Source organism: Myxine glutinosa, chromosome 1, assembly GCF_964187855.1.
Source record: "Myxine glutinosa chromosome 1, kmMyxGlut1.1, whole genome shotgun sequence".
NCBI lineage: Eukaryota > Metazoa > Chordata > Myxini > Myxiniformes > Myxinidae > Myxine > Myxine glutinosa.
This window is the reverse complement of record NC_136261.1, coordinates 389727830-389747478: the sequence shown is the minus strand read 5'-3', so window position 1 is coordinate 389747478 and position 19649 is coordinate 389727830. Positions and strand designations below refer to the sequence as shown.

Here is a 19649-nt window from a genome sequence, read left to right as displayed (position 1 = left end):
GTGTTGTATGTCTTCGCTAATAATTTTTTAACCGAACATGCCGCAGGTCTGAAATTCTAGATTTAGATACTTAAATACACTTACATAAACATAAGAGGTTGCATTTTATATTCCCGTGAACAACATATTTTGCCCTTAATGTAACAATGGGTGTACCCACTATCTGAGCCATGCTTATATATATATATATATATATATATATATATATATATATATATATATATATATATATATATATATATATATTGTTACGGTCCGCGGATAAGATGTTCGTTTTGCCGAGCGGAGGCCCCGCGGCCCTAACAGTTACCCCGACTAACCCGATTCCCGAACGTTGGTCGGATCGCGCCACAGATATTCAATATGGAAAAGACAAAAGCCACACGGATGTGAAGAAGAAGAAGTCTGTTTGTCTGATTGTTTGTTTGTGAACAAAAGATCTAAAAAAGTTGTGGTTGGATTTGGACGAAATTTGGCGGACAGGTTTTGTGTGTGACAAGGACAAACAGATTCGATCTTGGTGAAGATCTGAATATGGGTTTGGATATGAGAATTATTTAATTGTTCAAGTGATTCTTCACCATTGAGTGATGTGGATAACCAGGCGGAGGTGGTGTCCTTGGCACACCTGAGCTCCTCACCACATACAAGGCTTTCATCCGCAGCTCTATGGAATACTGCTCTCCCCTCTGGTCTGGTGCTCCTGCCTCACACCTAGCCCGTCTTCACGCTGTTGAAACCAAAGCGTTCAGAATCATTGGAATCTCCCGCGATGAAGCTAACTCCAAGGGCCTTTCACTCACTCACCGCAGGCAGGTTGGTGGTCTTTCCGTCTTCTACCGACTCCTCTCTGGCCTTGCCCCCCCCCCCCAGCCCTCTCTGGGCTCTGTCCCCCAAATATTCCTACAGGTCGCACAAGATCTGCCTGCAACCCTCTTATGGTTAAACTGCCAAAATCAAGACTTTCTGCTCACCTTCACTCCTTCATTCCTCTTTTCTCCCGCCTCTGGAACAAACTCCCTCACTCTCTTCAATCCCACTCCACCCTCCAGGTCTTTAAAACAGCTGTTCACCACCATCTCTTATCCTCCCCCATCCAAAACCTTGATCTTTTCTACCCCCGCTAATTTCGGTCCCCTTGTGTTTTATACTTCTCCCACCCCCCCCCCCCCCCCTTCCCACGCCTCCTGCCCCCAAGCCCTCTCCCTCCCACACTTCTCCCTGCTCTCAAATGTTGTGGTTGTGTGCTTCCCCTTCTCTCCCCATCTTGTCTTCCGCTCCCTCTTTTTGTATATTTCGTTTGTCTGGTTGATTTGTTTGTGAAATAAATGTTAGCTCTTTCACGAGCCTCGATTCAGTATACAAAAAAAAAAAGAAAAAAAAAAAGGTATGCTCTCCACCGAGTGCCGTTCTAGTTTTTATATGCAGTGCTTTCGGAGATATAGATGTGCAAAGTTTTTCGTTTATTTCCAAGATGGCGCCCATATCACGTGACCTATGACGTCATAATTAACATTAAAATATTCTGCAGTCAACTTTGCAATAATTTCAAAGCATATGCAATCAACTTTGGTGGGGGGGGCACATGAAATATGTGACGATTTTTGGGATTTCACCCCCGATCCACGCCCCAGGTGGTGGGGACATGCCCCAGGAGGTCACATGGGTCAAAACGGAAGATTTTTCAATTAATTCAAAAGTTGATGTTGGATCATTTCGGATTGAACTGTTTTTTTCCATCTTTCAGCTGCTTGAAGTGGGAAGCTTTGGGATTTGCGATGACGCGCCATCAGTCTCGCTCGACTTTAATCCGGTGTTGGCGGAGCACAATGTTGGGCCCAATGAAGGCCCAATGGCCTCCTCCAGCATGAAATTTCCTTGTTATGTGAAAAAAATGGCAAAAGAAGATCAACACAGCCACCTTCTCAGGCAAGGACGACGATCCACCACTCGGGGAGAAGATTTCCATTCAAACGAGATAGGTACAAGTTAACGAAGAGTTCGATCATCGTCTTAACCTCTTTTTTAACCTCATTGGATGGGTTTTGGGTTTTGAGAATATGAAAACATTTGTACAGGTTATGGGTATGGGCTCGTCGGATGTCATAGAGGTGTACACATTCACCTGTCAGGTGACTGACCCAGCTACAAACCCCCGTCATAGTGCATCGCAGGCAAGGCATCAATGACTGGGCTCACTCACGCACCTGGGCATTAAGCTGGGTGTCCTGCCTGCTGGCGTTAGACGGTAGAAGCTAAAGATTCCATGGTGTCTTTTGTAAAGGGGACGTGAGCTGTTGATGCCTTGACCTGCCTGCGGGACTCGTAAACACGCCAATCAAATATCACATAATTTTCCCATCGTGACGAGGTGCCGGGAACCTCACTCATTCACCGGGCACCTAATCCGCGCACACACAGAGCAGATGAGGTGCTGAGAGTGCACGGACCATGCTCACCCAAGGATACCCACCTCATTACAAACTCATTTATGATTGGTTGAGGTGGAAGGGCCATTTATGTATTAAGGTAGTGTTGTAGTCATATCACCTGATGATTAATTAAATAATAATATCACCTGATGATTAATTAAATAATAATATCACCTGATGATTAATTAAATAATAATATCACCTGATGATTAATTAAATAATAATATCACCTGATGATTAATTAAATAATAATATCACCTGATGATTAATTAAATAATATCACCTGATGATTATTTAAATAATAATATCACCTGATGATTAATTAAATAATAATAATATCACCTGATGATTAATTAAATATGTAGGCCCCGCCATATATCTCCCTGTGCGTATGGAATAAATAGATGGCCCCTAAAAATTTCTAATATCCACTTTGAACATCTCTCAGTGCATTATACAACATGTCCCACACATTCCCAAGGTATATACATATATGGGATCACGATCCCACTATGTACACAGTGACATGTGATCAGCACTACCGCACCTCTCGTAGGTGCAGGAGCTCCATCCGCACGTGCTCCACCTCGACCTCCAGCTCGTCGTGCTTCTGCTGCAACTCCTGCTTCTCCTGGAGCACGGCGAGTCCGTACTGCGCCGCCTGCTGCTTCTCCACGGTCGCCTTGATGAGATCCTGGCGCAGCCTCTCGGGGTCTTTGTACAGCACTTGGTCGCGGTCATGATCGTGGTCCTGGTTCATGTCCACAACCCTGGAGGCGCTCAGCGCTCCACTATGCCTTGGAGGCGCCCAACACGAAAAACATGCCCTGGAGGCGCTGAGTCCTAAAACATGCCCTGAAGGCCTCAGCCCTAAAAACATGCCCTGGAGGCGCTCAGCTCTTCAACATGCCCTGGAGGCGCTCAGCTCCTCAAGTCAATACTCTCTGGAGACGACAATCTGTAAAGCTCCTCCACTCCCTCCCTTATCCGTTTATTTTTCCTTATTCCCTCATCTCCTCCTCGCTATAATTCACGTTCTCTCCTCATATATTTTGAAATATCACATTTCTTTTCGCCTTTTCCTCAGTTTTTCCTCTTTTTTCTTCAGTCGTCGACTCTTCGTCAAGCTTTTAGTTTTTGTCTCTCCTTTTCTTCTATCCATTAATTTTAAATGTATTCACTCCTCTCCTCGTCTCCCCATCCCTTTGATCCTCGTATCAATTCATTTTCTTACTTTCGTTTTACCTCAGACTTCTCTCGTTCTTTTCTTCTTTCAGTTATGTCGTCTCTGATTTAAACTTCTTCTTCTCCTCGGTCCCTTTACCTCATCGAAATGCTTTTCCTATTGCCGGAGCTCCATCACCACCGCAAAGCCAAAGGGCAACCTGCACCAGCGCACATCTCCAGCAGATCTTCCCATCACTCAGCCACGCTCTTCCTCATTATTCCTAACTCGGTGTCCTTAACAACCTCTTCCTCCTCCTCCTCCTCCTCCGCCTCTCTCTTCACCCTGCACGACCATCGATCTCCATCTCCATCTTCTCAAGTACCGCTTCGCCGAAACCCTTGTCAGAGATGACAGTGCAGCAAACCACGCCTTCTTTCCAGCACCCCCCTCCCCTCAAATTTGGTTTGTTCCGCACCAAACAGACTGTCGCACACATGCGTTTGGACGATACCATTTGTGCAGTTTGCCAGTGGAGGGGGGGGGGGAGTTATTGATGTAAATCTAAATGTACAGTATTGATATACGATGCGGTTGGTCAGATAAAATGATTATATCAAACGTGTTTGTACTGGGTTAGACCATAAAACACGTTTATTCAGAAATGATGTAAAATAAAGTTATTTACGAGCTGATTGTTTTAATAGGCTACAAATGAACGAACGTTATATAACCATCAATCTCCCTTTATTAATAAGTTATTTGATTGATCGAACAACAAATGGGTTTTTTTAATTTTAATCGATCAACGGATCGCAGGTTGTTTCGCAAGAACTTGAGTTACGAGATGACCTTCCAATCCTCCAAACTGCTGGTTGAGTTCGTACCGTTTGTGAAAGGTACCAGAGTGACGTCATGAAGGTAACTTGATAGTACAGGCTACAGGGAATGGCCCGTAGCGACCGTTTCGCACCCACGGCCGTTTTAATTAAATATTATCCAATTTAAACTTTGGTGTCGGCTTAACGGTTTAAGGTGACTGGCAATTAAGATCTGAGGGTCTTCGGGCCCCTGTCGTGCCGTTAAATAACACCAGGTGGGTTGACTCTGTCATTCTTCCAAGGCATCAGCAGCACAGTGGTGCCTTACAGAAATGATGCAACCAGCAGCCACAGGCGAAACCACCACACAAAGGAGGAGGCGCTTTATTTTTTAGGATACAGAGTCTAGGCTCATGGAATGTGCAAGAACACAAAACGGGCATGAACATTAAGCAGATCAAGAGGAACATACATAGTGGAAAGGGTGGGGAACCACTCGCACAGCAGGCAATGGGGACGCAGCCGAGGAAGAATCTGAGATCAAAGGTACGCCCCAGGGGGTTAACAAGCAAGATACAAGCTCAAACACAACAAAAACTGGCTCTCACATGGTGGGCAGGTCGTTAGTTTGTTAACGGAAATTCTCCAACATGGCTCCCTCCGCTCTCTCAGTCCTCCATCCCTTCAAAGGTGTTCCGTCTACCACTCTTCCCTCCAGGGTTTCGAGCAGGCCATTAGAATGTATCGCCATCTCATATCATCCTCCATTCTGACCCATGAACTTTGTTACCCCCATTATCTCCTCCTATAAACCCAACCCTCTTACTGCTTTCAATGCTACCTCCCCTTCTCTCTCACACAAAATATACAATTGCACATCCATAGACATATGGATACTAAACATACTTTGGTCACGACCCAGCCTCTTACAGGTGATTGGCATTGTTGAGGGGAGTCGTGTGTGATGAAATCCCTCTCAATTTTGAGGTTTTTTGTCTTTTTCCCCCCAAAACAATATTGTACTTCATGCCTCTTCAACGTTATCCCATTCTCTCTCCTTGCTTCAAAAAAATTAAAACTTTCTCACTCCAAGACATTTTCATTTGTATACTCAGTCGAGGATCGTAGAGGAGCTAACATATATAACCTATAACAAAGGGAGCGGGAGACAAGAGAGGGAGAGAGACGGAAGTACAAGAACAGTATAGAACAGGGATATCGGGAGATCAGTGGAAGAGAGGGGGCTGGGGCAAGGTACATGGGATAAATAAGATGGACACTAAAGGGGATTTCAGGAAAGAAAATCGGGAATTTGAAGTAGGTGGATCTTCGGGTGAATTAACGGGAGTAGAAAAGATCAAGGTTTTGGATGGGGGAAGATAGGAGATGGTGGTGAATAGCTGTTTTGAAGACCTGAAGGGAGGAGATTGATTGAAGAGAGTGTGGGAGTTTGTTCCAGAGGTGGGAGAAAAGAGGAATGAAGGAGTGAAGGTGAGCAGAGAGTCTTGATTTTGGAAGTTTCACCAGAAAAGAGTTGCTGGCAGATCTTGGCCATCCTGAAGGAATATTTGGGGGACAGAGCACAGCAAGAGCTGGGGCAGCTAGGCCAGAGAGGAATCGGTAGAAGACAGAAAGACCACCAACCTTCCTGTGATGAGAGAGAAAGGCCCTCAGAATCAGCTTCATCGCAGGAGATTCCAATGATTCTGAACGCTTTGGTTTCTACAGTGTGAAGCTGAGCTAGGTGTGAGGCAGGAGCACCAGCCCAGAGGGGAGAGCAGTATTCCATTGAGCTGTGGATGAAAGTCTTGTATGTGGTGAGGAGCTCAGGTGTGCCAAGAAAGGACTTCGCACGACGGAGGATGCCCAGTTGGCGACTAGCTTTGGAGGCCAGATTTGAAATGTGATTTTCCCAGGAAAGGTCATGGCAGATAGTGAGACCCAAAAGCTTGTGTGACAGAACGTCTTGCAGAGGATTTTTGAGAAAGTAGTTGAGAGGGTTATCCAGATTATTTTTTCGGAGAGACATGGTGAGAATGTGAGATTTTTCAGGATTGAAAGACATGTTCCACTTGTTTGACCAGTCAGTGATTTTATTCGATCTGCAGAGAGTGAAGAGGCTGCAGCTTGCCGATCTGAGGGTTGAAATATGGAGCGGCAAATAATGGAGTCATCAGCAAAAAGATAGAGAGAATTTTCCAGAGAGTCGGAGAGATCATTAATGAAGTCCAGAAAAAGCACAGGGCCCAGAACACTACCGTGAGGAACTCCAGCCTGGACAGGAAGAGTAGATGAGAGAATTCCATTCAGGGCCACACATTGACTACGACCAGAGAGGAAGTCCACAAGCCATACATGGAGATTTCCATGGATACCATAGGAGGAGAGTTTGCTGAGCAGTGCCGGGTGCCAGACCTTATCGAAGGCAAGAGATATGTAAAGGGAGACAGCTCTGATTTCCTGATTGGCATTGAGGACCTCCATCCATTGTTGAGACAGCAGAAGCAGCATGTCCAGAGTAGGGTAGCCTGGTCTGAATCCATATTAATGATCCGTGATCAAGTCATTGGAGAAGAGGAAGGATTTAATGTCGCAAGTGATGACAGAGTCCATGACCTTGCTGATAAGTGGGAGTAGGCGGATTAGTCTGGAGTTGCAAGGATCTTTTTTTGCACCTTTTTTGTGTAAAGCGGTATTGTTGGCTGATTTCCCAGCAGATGGGAGATGACCTTGAGCAAAAGAGAGGGTGAAGAGAACAGAGAGAGGGTGTGAAAGATATTGTTCCATCAATTATCTCTCATGACATGATCTCATTCTGCCTTCTACTTGTACTTCCTCTACCACTTTCTTTATCTCTCCATTGTCTCAAAAAATATCAGACACTAGATCAGGACAGTCTCTCTGGACATATCTCATGCTTTTGATACAGTCTGGCATCATGTCTTGCTCTTTGAACTCTCTGCCTATGACATCCAAGATCCACGTCACACTTGGCTTACTGACTTCCTCCACTCTCATTGCCAACGTGTGGCTCTCGACAATGGAATCCTTTCTTCTCCTCTCCCTGTCAAGGTTGGAGTACCCCAAGGTAGTGTTATAGGCTCATTCATATTCCTGATCTTCACTATTCCTGATCTTCGTCTTTCTGACTCTCTGGAAAATCTCTATCTATTTGCTGATGACCCCACACACAGCCATGACATCCCTCGTTCTTCAGACAGACAGGCTGACAGGCTCTTCCCTCTCTTCAGACCTTGGATACATCACAAGTTGGTCAAACACTTGGAATATGTCTTTCAATCCTGAAAAGTCTCTCACCCTCACTACCTCTCTCCAAAAGGACCATCTGGCAAACCCTCCCATCTACTTCCTTTATCCTTTAACAAACTCGAAGAAGTTGAGTCATTCAAACATTTTGGCCTCACCATTCATCATGATCTTTCTTGGACAAACCACATATTTAAGATGGCCTCCAAAGACGGCTGCTGACTTGGCAATCTCAATCATTCAAAGTCCTTCCTCGGCACTCTTGAACTCCTATCCACTTACAAGGCCTTTCATCTGAGACTTGATGGAGTATTGCTCCACTCTCTCCTTTTGGCTGGTGTTCCTGCCTCACACCTTGCTCAACTTGATTCCATTAAAACCAAGGCCTTCAAAATAATTAGTATATCTCGTGATGAAGTTGAATCTCTGGGCCTCCTACTTTCACATTGCAGACATTTCAGTGGTCTCTTTGTCTTCTCCCACCTAATTTCCGCTCATGCACCCTCTTCCCTTCTCATGGTTCCCCTACCTTCCCCAACTCCCCCATGTTTCTGCAGGGCACACACTTTCTGCCAGTAACCATTTTTGGAGAATCTCTCAAAATCCAGTTGCACTGCTCACCTCGTCTCATCTTTTCCCTCATTTGTGGAACCAACTCCCTCAGTCTGTTTAATCCCATCCTTACTTCCACTGCTTCAAGACGGCCGTTCAATACCACCTCAGGTCACCCTCATTCATACACTTTTTAGGCATCCACTTATTGCGGTGACGTGCTTCAACTGGATATGACTGTGGAGCATCGCCACTGTTACAGAGTTCATACTTACAATGTTTTTTTTATTTCTACCCCCTCTAGCCCTCCACAAGCCCACCCAATCCTTTCCAGGTTATTGCATTTAACCCCTTCAATACCTGTTTTATCTCCCTTCCTCTACACGCAGTGTTTGAGCTTGTATGAAGATTGTTCACCACCTCCCTTTTGTCTAATTTCTTCCCCTAACCCATTCTTCCTCCAAGTGACAATCAGTTTTGTCACTGTCCCATGCTGTTGTTGTTTTTCCCCACTATCCAATGTTATCTGGTAAAATATTTTCTTTGGCAGAAATAGTATCCCCTACGAGGTTTGAGAAACGAGACGCAAAAGGTTTGAGAAACAAGAGTGCAAGAAACAATTCTGTCCTGTACAGGTGCAATAATGCAAGTGGTTTACCCATGGAGACTGACCCCTGCTGGAGGGATGGGGTACTGAAACCATAGTTCACTCCAAAAGCTGGTAGGTATTGCAAGTACTGTGTATTGACATACCTCAAAATGAATATGCTTGTTCGAAATCCTGACAAGAAAATGGCTCGTTCTGAAGAAATCTGCTTTCTTAACGGCCAAATTTATTCCCACATTGATGTGGGATTCAAAGTTTTTAGCCCAAGTCTTGCATGAACTAGCTGGCCAGATCTGGTGGTGGTTCATATGCATCCTATGGCTGTTTGGCTGCATCACTTCCTGGGAGGGCGGCTGTGCCGCTGATGCAATGCCCTCTATTACCAGTCATCTGGTACTCATTTTTCCCAACTCGGAAGGACGACAGACTGAGTCAACCGACCTGGTGTTAATTCAACTGCAGGGAGGGACTTAAATTCAGAACCCTATAGACCCCCTTCAGACACATTACACCCTTAAAACCTCTTTAGATCCTAACTACCATTGGATGTGGGAGATGTAGCTGTCCTTTAGACCCCTTAAACCTTTTCGACCTGTACACCTGGTGTAGCCTGGTGTTGGCTTAGCGGTTAAGGTGCCGGCTTGGGATCCTAGGATCCTGGGTTCGAATCCCGGTCGATCGCCAAATTAACACCAGGGGGGGTTGACTCAGCCTGTCATCCTTCCGAGGACAGCAAATTGAGTACCAGCTTGCTGGGATGAATGATCACGGTGTGTACCCCGATTTAGAATAGGTACCCCGTATCCCTGCACATCGTAAGAGGCGACTAAGGGCTGGCGCCAGGAAGGGCATCCGGCCATAAAAACATTGCCTCCAACAGGGAACCATGATTGTCATGGGGCCCGCAAGGCTAACCCCCGCTCTAGCGGGGGAAATGGCCTAAAAACGATCATTCATTCATTCATTCACACACATTAGACCAACAGACTCTTTAGAGTTTAGACGTACACCACACAAACATCTTATATAGTCTTCGTGCAATAGCGGATACAGACTCCTTTTTTCAGCAAGTAGTGTGCAATCTCCAGCCTCTCGAATGTTGGGTACTCTACTTGTACGTGTATTAGTACGTTCCTTTTCTCATGCACTGAGACTAAATTAAACATGCAAGCATGATCCAACCGACCAGAGTTGTGGCAGCCTGTTATACCATGTATGCTTGTATGTTCTCAATAAATTTGATCATCTCAAGCTTTTCTATCTCAAAATAAACATCAAAGTCATTCACTACATATATTATCCAATCATGCGACGCTCCTGCCCTGCCTTGACCACTACACTCCTCCACTCCTCTCTGTCCTCACACAATCCTCCCATCTCAACCACGGTCTACCTCTTTTCCTCCAACTTTGCTCCATCAACGTATCCGCTCTCTTTGCAATTCTCTTTCCCCATTCACACCAAACGTCCAGCCCATCCCAGCTGGCATTTCACCAATCTCCCCTCAAGCTCATCTGCACATCAATCTCCTCCCTCAGTTCATCCATTCTCCTTCTATCCACCCTCTTCACTCCCGCAATCCTCCTGATCCAGTTGTTCTCGCAAACCTGCAGCCTCTGTTGTCTTTGCACGTTATGCTTTCAATCTCCTTGAAATCTTTATGTCTGCCGTTACACCCTCCACCCTCCTCCACACATTCATACTCACCTGAATCCTCCGCCACACCTCTGCCTCTGACTTACCATCCCCAGTCACTATTCCCCCCAGATACTCAAACCTGGCTTGTAATTGTTGTTGAACCCCAGTAAAAGGTAGGTTTTAGTTACAACATAGCATGTAGCATACACAGTCATATGATTGTCAATCCACACAGTGCTGCACATGTGACTGTAGTGCTTGGAAGAAGGTCATTATTGTCAAAGCATTCTTGCATTTCTGCCAATAAGCACTCGGATTGTCCGCATTTAGTGTCGGCGCCACCTCGCTGGTGACTTGTCGGCATATCGGAAACAACTGCAAGCAATGCACCTTTAAGCAGAATACTTCCTGCACCAAAAGTGCATTTTACTCCCTGATAACGTGTAGACATGTCATCATAAAATGGCTGCCATACCCTGTCTATTGCGGAGCTTCTGGTGTTTGGGGATGTTACTAAAAAGAGATGCCTAGCTGAAAATTTTGAATAAAAATTCAAATCAATATTGCAGAATGAAAAATAAAAGATGGCCAGTTTTAAAACTGACGTCTCATGCATAAGATTGGAATAAGGGCATCAATATCATCATAATAAAGAATGACCGATGCACACACACTTGCCATTCCGCAATATCGTCTGTTGCCTAAAATTGTCACCACATCAAAAATCGACCACAGAGCCTCCAGCACAATACCTGGATGGGGAAAGAACAATATTCTGTTGTTCATGGGGAAACCTTTTTTTTTTATAGTCGGACCCCACTATTTGCGGTTCCGTTACTCGCGGGTTCTGCATATTTTCACGGGTAATAAAATGTGACTTGTTTCTCTATTCGCGGAAAAGTGTCCCACCAATTCGCAGTTTGTTTTTCTATTTGCGGCCGTGTCCCACAAATTCGTGGTTTTCTGGGGGCGCAATAAAAAAATTCACAAGCCACTAGCTTGACACAATTATAAACCCATCTTTCACCAACCATGCATAAAGCAGCTGGACATACGCAAAAAAAAAAATACGATCCACGGGCATGACCTGCTTCTACATTCACTGCTGGGTGCTTTGTGTTTTCATGGCTTTCGAGGCTGCGAATTTTAGCCACACTATAATCGAGAGCTTCAATGGATATTCCACCAGCTGCATAACATGTCATCTCCGCGAGTTACTGGACAGAATGAAAACAGTCCACCGTATCTATTAGTGGAATTAACTGGCTCCTTTTTCCCCCATTGAAACTGGCAGAGCATGCATTCACGGATATTCATCGACATTCGCAGGATTTGTCTCGCCATTTCTGGGATTATCGCCGACATTCGCGGGATTTGCCTCGCCATTTGCGAGATTATCGCCGACATTCGTGGGTTTTGCCTTGCCATTTCCGGGATTTTCATCGACCTTTGTGGATTATCGTCGACATTCTCGGGATTTGCCTCACCATTCGCGGATTTTGCCTTGCCATTCTCGGTTTGTTCCTCTCTATTCATGGATTTTCGCGACTCAGGAACCTTTCTCCCCTTTTTCCATTGAAACAATGCCCTGCCATTCGCTGTTTCGCAATTTGCGGCATTTTCCAGGGACGTATCCCCCACGAATAGCGGGGTCCCACGGTATATATTTTCAGTAACTAGAAAAAACTTGCTCCCTTAGGGAGCAGCCTGGGGAGTAAGCGGGAGGGGAGGTAGTGGGGGAGGTGGGGCAAATCTATTGTGTGCCGTGGCTTTTAATCCCCCGTCTGCAGCAGGGATCCATAAACTACTTGCATTGTGGCACATGTAAAGGAGAAAATCGTAAGCTGTCTCCCCCCTCACAGGGCAGTGTGTGTGTGTGTGGAGGGGGGAGTGGTAGGATGTCAGGGTTGTGCCAATGACCTCATCCTGGGGACGACCAACACATATGCAAAATTTGGTGCAGATCGGGCCAGCCCTGTTTATATTTATGATTTTTAGATGTACATACATATACATACACACACACATACACACATACAGAGAATGGCCTTATTTAATATACTTAGTAGCATGGGAATATATATTATGAACAGTCTTTCTTAGTTTTAATCAACATATCTCTCTCAAAGTATGATTTCCCAAGGACAAAGGGCCTGAAGGTCCTTGTCGAAATCATTGTTTTGTAGATGTCATGTCCCGAACAACCATTTGAAGTTCAACGGCTTCAAAACTGAACTCTTCTTCATTTTACTGATGGTGGAGCTTGTTCAGGAACTGCTTCACAGTGCAACCCAGATGATGTCGTGGACCACCAATAGCAAGTTGTAAAAAGAAAAAGTCCAATTTCGGAATACACTTCAAGTTCAACTCTCACGTGTAAAAAGCAACAACAACAATAAACATTTTTGTGTATTTATACATGTACTAGTGGGACATGCTTGCACACTGCAAACAATAATTACTTGAGTGCATCCTTCGTGCAGACATAATTAATATTTCGGAAGTTAGCTCTTTCACGAGCCTCGATTCAGTATACAAATATAAAATTTATATTCTTGATGAAGCGGATTGCAGTTGCATTCTGTTAGTAGCTAAATAACTCAAGAAAATCAACAATTACAGTGATTAGAATAAGCTCTTTATTTGAAAATTTACAGCTGTACTAATTTTTAATTAATATACCGCAAAGGTTATAAAATAATATGTGGGAGAGGTGAGTGTTAGCGTTGCCTAGCAACCAGTTTGAGTGAAAGCTCCATTGTCTTGGGTCACGTGACCTAACATGAGCAGAACGAGTCTGCACCGGCCGACTTTAAGTCACAGATATTATTGTTTCTGAACATTTTCCGATGTTTTTTTTTTCTTCCTGGGATATTAGCTTTGATTTGTGAAAGTATGCAGAATTTCCCTGAATAGAAAGTACTAAACATTTATATCAGAGAGTCAATCAGTCATTGAGTCGGTAGTTAAAATGAGCCTTGTAGTTAGAATTTGTTTGCACGGACCTCCGCAAGCCTCAGATGATGTTCCTGGACCACAAATTAAATGTCCCGTGAGAATGAGTCCTACACTTTCCTATGTAGTTCAAATTGATGAAGGAGAGTTCAGCACGAACTGTTGGTTCTCTGTGTCTTTATTTAATTATAATTTGCTTCATAACATGTGTCAGAATAAGTGTATTGTTATTATTTATTGTGATACTGTAGATAAAAAGTAGAGTTAAAATGTTCAATCAGCTCACGACTCGTAATGAAGATTCTTCCGGCTTTTCAGATGTTGGGAGTACTCCTTGGAATTTTCCTGATTCTCCTCCACTGCACAGATCAGAGTGTAACAGAAATCCACCTGAACACCTAGGTGTGTAGGGGCTTACTATTTTCTTCTTTTAAAAAGGGGAGAATGCCATAGATTGTCATAGATTGTAATTCCAGGTCCCCAGTATTGCCATATTGGTTGGAATTACAAATACTTCCGTGACCCAGAGTTCATTGCCATATTCCCGATGGATGCTGAACAGTCTTGTGGAGCTAGATATTTGCAGAATCAAATATGGAAGTCCTTCTAATTGTTATTCTTTCTTGTTGTGTTATGTGTATTGTTATGCTTCTTGTATTATGCATACTGTACTAGAAGCACCCGCTCCCATACGGGAGCCGCCAAGATGTCGTATTATAATGTTTATGACTATTAATACCATAGCAGAGTACCCACCCCATGGGCAATCTTGTTCCTTGCCTGCAACATGTTCTTCTGATGCATCCCTTTATTTGAGCGGTGTATAGGCAACAGACCGCTGCATGGATTGTTCTCGAAAATAAAATTAACCTGGGTTACATATATAAAGGGAAACCTGTGTACTGCTTATGAGTTATGCGTACTGCGTATGCCCTCATTAATGCCTGAAAGTTTAGGTTTTATTGGTAAAATAATTCCAGTAATCTCTGTGTGTCTGTGTGTCTGTGTGTCTGTGTGTCTGTGACCGCTGTTTCTCGACAACCACGGGTCCGATATACTTTAAACTTGCCAGGTATATTGCTGGGGACCCGAGGATGTGCCTTTTCAAGGTTTCATATTAATCGGACAAGTACTTACCGAGCTATGTCCAAAAAACGATTCAACCAATCAGAGAGCAGCGAACGATCGCGTGTGCCGAACGTGGCGGACACACTCTGCCTCGGATGGCACATTTGAGAGCGTATTCATTTATTTCACGTTTGCAAACTATGTTGGCGTTAAACTATGTTTTAAAACTAATAAAACCGAATTTGCGATTCATTCGCTTTCCTGCGCGTTTGTGCACGCGATGGCGATTTCTTTACCAAACTCCGGAAGCCGTTCGCTTTGGACCAAACCATTGCATGTAAATAGAGGGGGGGGATTGTCACCGTACTCGCAAGCCGTTCGCTTTGGACCAAACCATTTCATGTAAATAGAGGGGGGGGGATATAATTTTAGATATAGATATAGTACGGGCAATGCCCTAGTTGGTAAAATCCTCTCAAAGGAGTACATGGTATAAATACATACATACATACATACATACATACATACATACATACATATGTACCATATACTCCTCTGAGAGGATTTGAGTTCAACTCTCACGATTTGAGTTCAACATATGTAAACGCACATACATACATACATACATACATATATATATATATATATACAATACATATGTATACAAACATACATACTGAATGTATACATACATACATACATACAAATGTATACATACATATGGAAACACACATACATACATACATGCATACATACATACATACATACATACATACACATATGTATACATACATATATACACACACATATGTATACATACATACATACTGAATGTATACATACATACGTATACATACATACGTACTGAATGTATACATACACACATATGTATACATTTATATATATACATATTGTTGCGGATATGAGATTGGCCTCCATCCATATCCGCTTGTAAATATTCCCCTATTTCCCCAATACTTCCCAACTATCCCCAATCCCCCATTCCCTAGTCCCATTTTCTGTAAACAACACTCTGTAGACCCGACCTCCCCCTTTTTCCCCCATTAAATGTCGCATCCAGGTCCACCGCATCTCACGTAGACAACTATAGGACATCTTGCTAGTTATTCTTAGTCTATGTCAGTTAAGGACTCGTTTCCATTAATTCTGACTCTTCGTTGCACCAGAATGTGATTGTATGGCACCGTTAGAAAGTTTAGGACCTCCCAATACCTCCCCGCAGCTCTTCCTCATGGTACAACAACAACAACAACAACAGCGGCGGCGGCGCGGGGAGTGTGCGTCCTCACTCCGGCTTGGTTAGCCGCCATTGAACATGTGCTCCGACGGGGTTACCACGCAGGGGCTCGCTGTCAGCTCCTCGTCAAGGGCGGAGCACGGTAACCCCCCGCACCCAATAGAAGCGGCGGACCGATTCCATCTGGGGCGGAGCTAACGAGCCGAGGGCGTGTCACTCCCCGCTGAGCATGCGCAGGAAGAGGGAGGTGACGTCAGATGCGCCCTCAGCTTGGAGAGAGACGACGCCACCTCCGAGCGCTACAATACCTCCCCGCATCTCTGGACCGGACCGTGTTGATTCTGCCCCTGAGCCAAGGTGCACCTTGTGCTATCGACTGCCTGTCCTTCCCTGCCATCAATCCCCGTGTAAGTCAGTCTTGTCCCGTTTGTCTGTGGTCTGTCGGGGATAGATAAGACTGTGTCTAAGTGCCCATCTTTTCTGTGCTTTACCTCTTACCGTGTAATCTACCCGTTTCTGCATCACCAATTATATCCTCCTCCGGAGGTCTTGAGAACTGTACCCCTTGTGTCGTTGCATTTATCCCAGCCGTTGTGTCCTTTCCTTCATTGATTTAGCGTAGCGCGATTCGGCCAACGTTCGAGTGGAATCGGGTGAGTTGGGGGTAATCGGGTAAACTGTGCGAACACGGCGGCCATTCCGCTCGGTCAAGCAACATCTTAAGTCGTGTCCGTAACAATATGAATACACACATACATACATACATACATACATATGTATACATACATACATACATACATACATATGTATACACACATACATACATACATACATACATACACATGTACCATATACTCCTCTGAGAGGATTTGAGTTCAACTCTCACTATTTGAGTTCAACATATGTAAACGCACATACATACATACATACATATACATACATACATACTGAATGTATACATACATACATACATATGTATACATACATATGGAAACACACATACATACATGCATACATACATATATACACACATACATACATGCATACATACATACATACATACATATACATATGTATACATACATACATACTGAATGTATACATACATACATACATATGTATGCACACATACATACATAGGTATACATACATACAAGCATACACACATACATACATACATACATACATATACATACATACAGACATACATACATATGTATACACACATACATACATAGGTATACATACATACATATGTATACACACATACATACATGCATACATACAAGCATCACACATACATACATACATATACATACACACATACATACATACATATGTATACACACATACATACATAGGTATGCATACATACATACATGCATACATACATGCATACATACATGCATACACACATACATACATACATATACATACATACAGACATACAGACAAACAGACATACATACAGACATACAGACAAACAGACATACATACACTTGCTCCATTATATATAGATTATTGTTGTATTATGCGTCAGGCTTAGGTATACATAGAGTGTTGTTTCAGGTTGAGCTGTTCTTGCTGAATAAAGCCGATGGTGTCTGAGTACAAATGAATCAAGCCTTGCTGTTAAACACTCCCTTCGGCTTATCTCACATTGTTAGACCAGACTCCTCGATAAAGCACATATAAGACAAATTACAATGGATAGAACATTAAACAATGTTTCAAGAGAAAAGCGGTTTTAGACCCAAACATTACGGAAGATAGACACAGCATTTCTTTACAAATATCAACCCATGATCCTTTATCACAACTAAGTTACCTCGCTCTTATGCTAATACATGTACTAAGGGAATACCTATTTCTAAATCATCCGATCCTAACCCCCTGGAAGCTATTTCCACAACAACATAGTTGCACACATTATATTGTGGTTATTTGTCCCCAGATGGTGCCCTATCTCCACCTCCTCCACCATTTTAGGATTGTTGCTTTAAAAAGATGTAGCACTGCACTTTCCCTCATGGGGTTTTCTACAAACTGAGTTCAAAGTAATCCTGGATTAGATCGAGAAAATCGTCATCAGTTTAGCTTTTTTTCCCCATTCCTCAACCCAATCTACGTATGCCTGGCACATTGAAATCCCCCATATTCGACACTCAATTATACCCTGTCCACGGGTCTTTCTGAGTTCTTCCGAAACCCTTCTCGACTGCTCCTCTTTCATTCCAGGAGCCATATAAACACATATCCTACAAGTATCTCACTATAACCACTTACTATCTCTAATCTCAATCCACACTAAATCGTCTCCATTAACCCTTTTCTTTCTGACATTCCTTACTCTCGTTAGAATACGTACTATCTTTACCCAGATTGCCCGACCCTCTCCTATCTTCCCTTTACTATCACACCTGTACATCTTATAGCCTCAATCACCATTCTATCACCTGTCCTCCAACTATACTCTCCTCATGAAACAAAGTCTAAGTTAAAGCAACTATATGATACTCCAAGTTATCTACTTTAGCCTCAAGCTCTTCCATCTTGTAATTTAAACTTCTGAAGTTGGTATATAATATACTTAACCTTCCCCTCCTGTAACCATCATTTGCTCCCTCCAAGCATGGCAGCAGCAGAAGTTCCCCATTTGCAACCTCCTCTAATTTAAAAATATCTTAATTCCCTTTTTAATTTACACTGCAAAATTTCCTACACCCTTCATGTTAACATTCTACCACAATTAACTAACCATTCATAACACTCAATCTCCATTCTATGACCATTAACTAAACATTCATAACACTCAATCACCATTCTATCGCAATTAACTAACCATTCATAACACTCAATCTCCATTCTATGACCATTAACTAAACATTCATAACACTCAATCACCATTCTATCGCAATTAACTAACCATTCATAACACCCAATCACCATTCTATGACCATTAACTAAACATTCATAACACTCAATCTCCATTCTATGACCATGAACTAAACATTCAAAACACTCAATCACCATTCTATCGCAATTAACTAACCATTCATAACACCCAATCACCATTCTATGACCATTAACTAAACATTCATAACACTCAATCACCATTCTATGACCAATACCTCAACATTCATAACACTCAATCACCAATCCATGACCATTACCTCAAGATTCATAACATTCAATCACCATTCTATCACAATTAACTAAGCATTCATAACACTCAATCGCCATCCTATGACCATTAACTCAACATTCATAACACTCAATCACCATTCTATGATCATTAACTCAACATGCATAACTCTCAATCACCATTCCATCACAATTAAGTAAACATTATTAACACTCAATCACCATTCCATCACAACTAAACATTATTAACACTCAATCACCATTCTATGACAATTAAGTAAATATTATTAACACTCAATCACCATTCCATCACAACTAAACATTATTGACACTCAATTACCATTCTATCACAATTAAGGAAATATTATTAACACTCAATCACCATTCCATCACAACTAAACATTATTAACACTCAATCAGCATTCTAGCTCAAGTAAACATTATTAACACTCAATCACCATTCCATCACAACTAAACATAATTAACACTCAATCAGCATTCTTGCTCAATTAAGTAAACATTATTAACACTCAATCACCATTCCATCACAACTAAACATAATTAACACTCAATCACCATTCATCACAATTAAGCAAACATTGTTAACACTCAATCACCATTCCATCACAACTAGACATTATTAACACTCAATCACCATTCCATCACAACTAAACATAATTAATGCTCAATCAGCATTCTTGCTCAATTAAGTAAACATTATTAACACTCAATCACCATTCCA

General features: G+C 42.9%; 1 protein-coding gene across 4 annotated transcripts in view; it reads right to left on the bottom strand.

Moving 5' to 3' along the window:
* The window catches only part of LOC137416309 (protein bicaudal D homolog 2-like), a 48205-nt gene extending 44406 nt beyond the window's left edge, over positions 1-3799 (bottom strand). For all 4 annotated transcript variants that reach the window (XM_068101847.2, XM_078770284.1, XM_068101866.2 and 1 more), the window contains exon 1: positions 2980-3799. In XM_068101847.2, coding sequence (XP_067957948.2) covers positions 2980-3312 — 333 coding nt within the window. In that variant the 5' untranslated portion in view covers positions 3313-3799. The remainder of the gene's footprint in view (positions 1-2979) is intronic.
* Between the last annotated feature and the right edge of the window lie 15850 nt (positions 3800-19649).